The sequence below is a fragment of the Agrilus planipennis genome, unplaced genomic scaffold, assembly GCF_000699045.2.
Source record: "Agrilus planipennis isolate EAB-ADULT unplaced genomic scaffold, Apla_2.0 scaffold62, whole genome shotgun sequence".
In the NCBI taxonomy this organism is placed as follows: domain Eukaryota; kingdom Metazoa; phylum Arthropoda; class Insecta; order Coleoptera; family Buprestidae; genus Agrilus; species Agrilus planipennis.
Window position 1 is genome coordinate 432,802 of NW_020438875.1, and position 6,075 is coordinate 438,876.

Here is a 6,075-nt window from a genome sequence, read left to right on the forward strand (position 1 = left end):
TATTTTGCGCAAAGATGTAAATCTTAAATAAACTGAATTATACTTAATCAATAAGTAAAAATATTTCAATTTTTTTTATTTCTATCTTTATATAAACAGATTAATAAGCAGTAATTCAACTGCAGAGATGTATTTTACTTATATAAGTATTTAATCTTTCATCTCCGTGCTAATGAGAAAACTCAAAGGTTAATTGTAATCCATTAAGGTGTTTGCACAAAATCAAAATCCAATGGAAATTTTCTTAGAAACGCAATCTGTTTCAATCTAAATACTTCTATCTGTTCACACTCTTCTAGACTTTGGCACACTTTGACGTTCCTGACAACCAAACGAAATTGTTTTTAAAGAAAAAGACAATGAGAACATTTTCACAAATTTTATAACACCAAACTAATCAAAATTGTTTTTATTACATTTCAGCGTCGAACGCTGATCCTACTTATCTAAAAAGTTTATTGTTAAACGTTTGAAAACGTTTGTATTCAATCATTTATTAAGGCAATAAAGATGAAAGATTGTATCTTAATCCACCTTAATCCCCATTTCTTTCGGGGTGACACCACAGCTTTATCCGATGTCCAATACATCAACAATTCTTTTGTACTACTGCAGAAATTAACAATAATGTTAATAGGCTTCTAACCTTCAACAAGTGACTCCTTATCTTATCAGATAAAATTGCAGCTAAGTAGCCAAACACAATGGTCAAAATAATTTCTTACAAGTCTTAACTGTATATAAATTATATAACGCCGATTTATCTATAACATTTTGAAGAAAACAGTTAAAATATATTATCGTGATAAAAATTACTTTTTAAATACCTAACGAAAAAGCATTAAAAAATAATCCGTATCAGTAGTAAAGATAATATTTCCTTTATCGGGACAATAACTTTATTGACCTATATAAACACAGTTATTTTGCTAAGGTCAATAGTTGTACTTATAAACCTGTACGTGGGAGTGCGACAAAATGATAAAAACAGCAATTGTGTTACTTTTGGTCATCCTTCTCGTTTCTGGTAAGTCCCGAATCCTCTAATGTACGGAACACTTTAAAAGAATCGGTTCGTTCGTCAGGTCTGGAAGCTAAAAATGACGCACCAGAAAACTTGGATTTCCAGCAGCTCGAGGAAATTGAAGAACAAACAGCAAAGCAAAGGGACAATATGGAAATAATCGAAGAAGCGGCTTTTCCAGAAGGAGAAGAATGGAGTGATGACGTTATTGTTGACGGTGAATTGGAAGGATCTGGATCGCAAGAAACAGGAGACACCTGGGACGACCCAGGAGATATCGTAATCCAACCGGAAGAAGAAGGAGCATCGGGTGTATCGGAAGTCGAAGAAGAAGAAGACTTATTTGAAGGGTCTGGAAGTGCAGTAGAGGAAGAGGAGGACTTTGAGGAATCCGAAGCTTCAGGAGAAGCTGAAGATGAAGTCATACAAGCAGATGAAAATGAAGACGAAGATGAAAGTGAATTTATCGATAGCGATCAAAATGGAATCGAAGATGAGTTGAATAATGAGCCTTCAGTTATAAACGAAAAGAGATATGTCGATGTAGATTTGGCATTAAGAATACCGATACTTAGAAGGCTATTGAGCAGGAAACACATTTTTGCCCCTTTAGCTAATTATGACTAGCAAGGGACTTCATCTGGTTGATTAACGCTGGATTTATATTAGATATAATAGAGAAACCAGTTTTAAAATATTTAGGAAAATCTGCAGAAAATCTCGCACTAAAACTTTTCACTTCTCCTAAAGACTTTTTATTGAATATTTCATTCAACCAAACTGTTGTAAACCACTGTAATAATTAAAAATAACCAGCACATACAGTTTTATTGAGCGAGTCGTTTTTCCATCTAGATTTATTTGACTCTCTGAACCTCGACAATCTGCGACTACTTCTAGTCTTTTCTATCTTATCTTTATATTTACTATATAGATCTACTATTACATGCCTTGCCTAAAGTAATATTTTTGGTTTATTTTATTACTTTACTTAGAATAGTTTTTCGGAAGTAATTTTTTTTCATGTACCTACTCAAGAAGGTGAGATATTATAGATATTAATTAAAAATAAACCTTTACTCATTATGATTCTTCTGCAAGTTTTCCATGTTTTTCGCAGAAATTTTTGCAATTTTACATTTCTGGTTCATTTACGAAAGATTCATGTCGGACAAACGTTTATTATGATAATGATTGTCGTATTTTTCGGCAGACACATGTTACGACATGTTGAAGACGTAGTCGTGACTGCAATTTTGAAAATCCAAGGCTGTTTAAATCAATTTACAACAAACGCACCGAGACTGACGTATTTACCTACAAGATAGTCATTTCGCTGTACTTATTATGAGCCAGTCGACTTCTCGGAAAACCTGATGATAAAAATGACGTCAATGTCAGAGAGATAGTTAATACTTACTAAAACAGCAATACATTTACATACACAAAAATATCAAAACAGCCAAACCACGTAGACGACGGCCAGTTTTTTCTGCGAACGCAAACTTGTTGTAACAATAAATATTCCGAGTTAATTCTTCGTAGAAATAAAAAAAAATAGACAAACGCATGTCCCAAAGCCGAGTTCGTCCTCTATTTGAGCTTTAAATTCTGAAAATCGTGCAGCAGATTGAAGTAGTAATAGGCAACCTGTAGCACAAATGTGCGCGGGTTCGTCGCTTGATGTAGCATTGATATCTCCACGAAAATACGGCCTTAAATGCTGGATATTCACGAATTTCACGTTTCGTGACATTGTATATTAAAGTCTCAACCATTTTACAAATAACTACTGTTGTAGAACAAAAGATAATTGCGATTTTCTTCTTTTTTTGACACAAAATTTGTTTAGTTGTACGTATAATTACAACTTTTCCTGTACAAGTTCTACGAATAAACTCCAAATCTAATCAAGTGTTGTTTAATAAAAAGATGTTCCTACAAAAATTACGTCTGCGACGGGTAGGTAATAAAGGTTACATGCGTGAACGAAGGTCATCCGATAATAGTACCTAATTAGAACTGTTTTACTGCATATTAGCTTTCCTGTTTTTGTAAACATCATTTGACGACAAAAAAATTACGATGATAATTCACTTTAATGACATTTACTAATATTTTGTGTATGTGGTCACTTTGTAAGTACCTGTTTACGTACTTCTAGCAAATTAAATTACTGAAAACGTTTGAACTTTTTCATTTGTTTATTTAATTAGTTCTTGCATGATTATTTGCAGCGGCAGTTCGTGAATAGTTATTAACAAAGCAAAATATTATTATATTTAAATTGTTTTAGGTATATATTTACTCAATTTTCACTGGACTTCGGTCATTTCAAGATCTTGTTGTAATTATTATTTGTCTGTCTTTACGGAGAAAACAAAATGCATTTCGATATCAGCGCAAAAATAATAAACGACTAAAAGAAACAATTTTTATTATACATTACTTAATATATAATCCACTATTTCAGTCATTAATTTACTTATTTACAATTAAAAAGAACATTCATGAAAAATACCGACCTACATCCCTATCATAAAACATAAAAAGGCGCTCGTGAAATCTCTCGGAGATGAGAGGTGTTTTTTAAATTTTGACAAGTGATTATTATGTAGAAAAGTACGTAGAATGTAATGGTGCCAACGGTTTTGGAGTGCGGTGCCAAAAAGGTATTCTCCGGCATTATTTTGGCTAAAATATGTAAAATAATTCTAACATAAAAAGGCGCTCGTAAAATTATTGGTAGTTTAAAAGTTAATAGGTACATTTAAATGAATTTTGTGCATTTCGTGAACGAACCGCCGCTGCATACAGAAATAAAATAAAGAAAATATGCGCAACGGCAATTGTTTGTGAAATATAAAAATAAAAACACAATTGTCTGAGAGGAGCGCCTGCCGGTGCAAGCTTTTTTCCATTTCCTTTCACTTTTGCTTTAAACTCGATAAATTCCGAATATGTTGGACACTCCGACAACTCCGATTTTCTATACATTTTAATCGGTAACAAAGGTTATTCGACCAATTAAACTATCGAAAAAAATCAACTTTATCCTACCTCCAAGCACTTGACCTTTCATTTTGAGGACATTTATCGAGAGTTTCATTAGTTCCAATAAATTGCAATTTTGCAAGACAATGAGACAGATCCGTAATAATAAAAAAACAAATGTACATATACACATTTCGTTACTTTCCTTAATGAATTATTATCAATAATTGTATTACTTGCAGTATCATCCCTACACATATTTAAATCCACGTGAATAGTACGCACAATTATGCTTTTTTTTCAGTCAAGGCTATCAAGTATCATTCTTATATTCTTTTATACGTACGTACTTATAAAAACTTGTTCAAGAATATTTATTTTGCAATTACACCTAAGAACTTAAATTAATAAATAAATAGTGCATATATAGGAATATAGGCACTTGTATAAAGCATGATACATACATATAATTGTTATGATGTGCAAAAATGATACACACTTTAAAATCCCTTATGTTTCAAAGGTCCCCTGTTACTTACTTTCTGAAAGATTGTGGGCATTATTGAGGTATTGTAACTAGTTAATGTCTCAAGTTCGTTTTTACTTCTCATTTTTTAAATTTTGTTAACATTATGCGGTGTTTTTTGGTCTTATTTCGCATTGGTTTGATGGTTTTAGAAAATCAGCACTGTGAATTATGAAATTTAAATTGGAGCTTGTGGCGCGACGCTTTCTATAAGTTAGTATAGATATTCAGTTCTAAACAATTGAAAACATTTATAACTTGTATTATAATGAACTTATAATACGTTTCTATGAATTAACTCTGACATCTGATACGATATACTAACTAAAACTATGCCCCGTGTGAAACACAGTTATTTTCAAATTAAGAATAATACATTTTAATAATCGTATTAATTATCGCAGTTAACGTATAAACCAATAANAACCATATTTGTCATTTTAAAAATTTTAATTTATGTATTTAGAAAGTACAACTTGGAATCATTAAAAATAAAAAGCGCACCAACTAATGAAAGTTTACATTAGCTTTATTTTTTATCGTCATGGGCACTAGTCCAGCTAGCTATGAAGGTGTTTAAATATGTGGAAAAAACACCGATTTTGGGCTTGTATTTACGTCAATGTAGTAATGCAACTGTTTTACAGAATTTCGATTGTAAACTGCGACACACTCAACACCGTGCACCTTCTCTTTATTATTTGGTCCAAAGTCAAAAGATATTCGGTCGCTGAGGTCAAAAACTGTTCCGCACACAACACACTGTTTAATGAGAACCACTAATAGGTATTACTTACTACTGGTTTGCCTCAGTGCTCGCTTTGCTATATTACTTTTACTATTCGTATTGCTGCAATTAATCTAGTTCGCAGGACGGTGTACGATTGAAATGTATTTTAGTTAAAATTAAGCGAGACGTGCGAAATTGTAACGAAATTCAGGCACGTTTTTAAAGCAACTAATACAATATAAAACCGACTGCGGATGATAGTTTTTGCGGAGTGAATATTGTACATTCATCAATTTTCACAATTACACCTTTGAAACGGAAGCATTTATTACCGCGAAAAGGTTGCATAATTGTGTACATGTACGTGTGTATTTGTACTGAAACAGATGCTTATTTAACTGTGTATTTATAAATTTTTCGTGTCTAATGCTTTACCTATATATACATTTATTTAGCAAACAAAAATTTTTATTTAGCAATTTACTCGTTCTTAAACGCATTTCGTGTTCTCAATCATAATTTTTATCATTGAATAACAAGCAATTACTCAAAAAAAAAATTAAAAAATCAAAACTGCCTCGGAAGATGTAAACTAAGTTATTCGGTAATTGTATATCATAAATTTAATTAAAAAATTTTTTTATTGTCTTTTAGGGTACATAGAATTATTAATAACATGTATATTACGAAATTATTAGTTAAATCCTGATTAATTAATTTTTAATTAATTTTATTGTCTTCATAAAAGTCCGCCTTCTCTTTTTAATATAATTTTTCAATAACATATAAGCCCGCCCTTTA

The 6,075-nt window shown here is 31.5% G+C and overlaps 1 protein-coding gene across 1 annotated transcript; it reads left to right on the forward strand.

Moving 5' to 3' along the window:
- Positions 1–915: 915 nt before the first annotated feature.
- Positions 916–1,862, forward strand: LOC108734505 (glutamic acid-rich protein-like). Its single transcript, XM_018466092.1, has 2 exons — positions 916–1,027; positions 1,086–1,862. The coding sequence occupies exons 1-2, from the start codon at positions 979–981 to the stop codon at positions 1,649–1,651; spliced, it is 615 nt and encodes a 204-aa protein (XP_018321594.1). The 5' UTR covers positions 916–978; the 3' UTR covers positions 1,652–1,862.
- The last annotated feature ends 4,213 nt before the right edge of the window (positions 1,863–6,075 follow it).

Bases quoted from the DNA above. Each gene is read 5' to 3' on its own strand.
- LOC108734505 (XM_018466092.1), top strand. From the start codon at position 979: ATGATAAAAACAGCAATTGTGTTACTTTTGGTCATCCTTCTCGTTTCT. The intron at 1,028-1,085 runs GTAAGTCCCGAA...TTCGTTCGTCAG, and splicing joins GGTCATCCTTCTCGTTTCTG to GTCTGGAAGCTAAAAATGAC.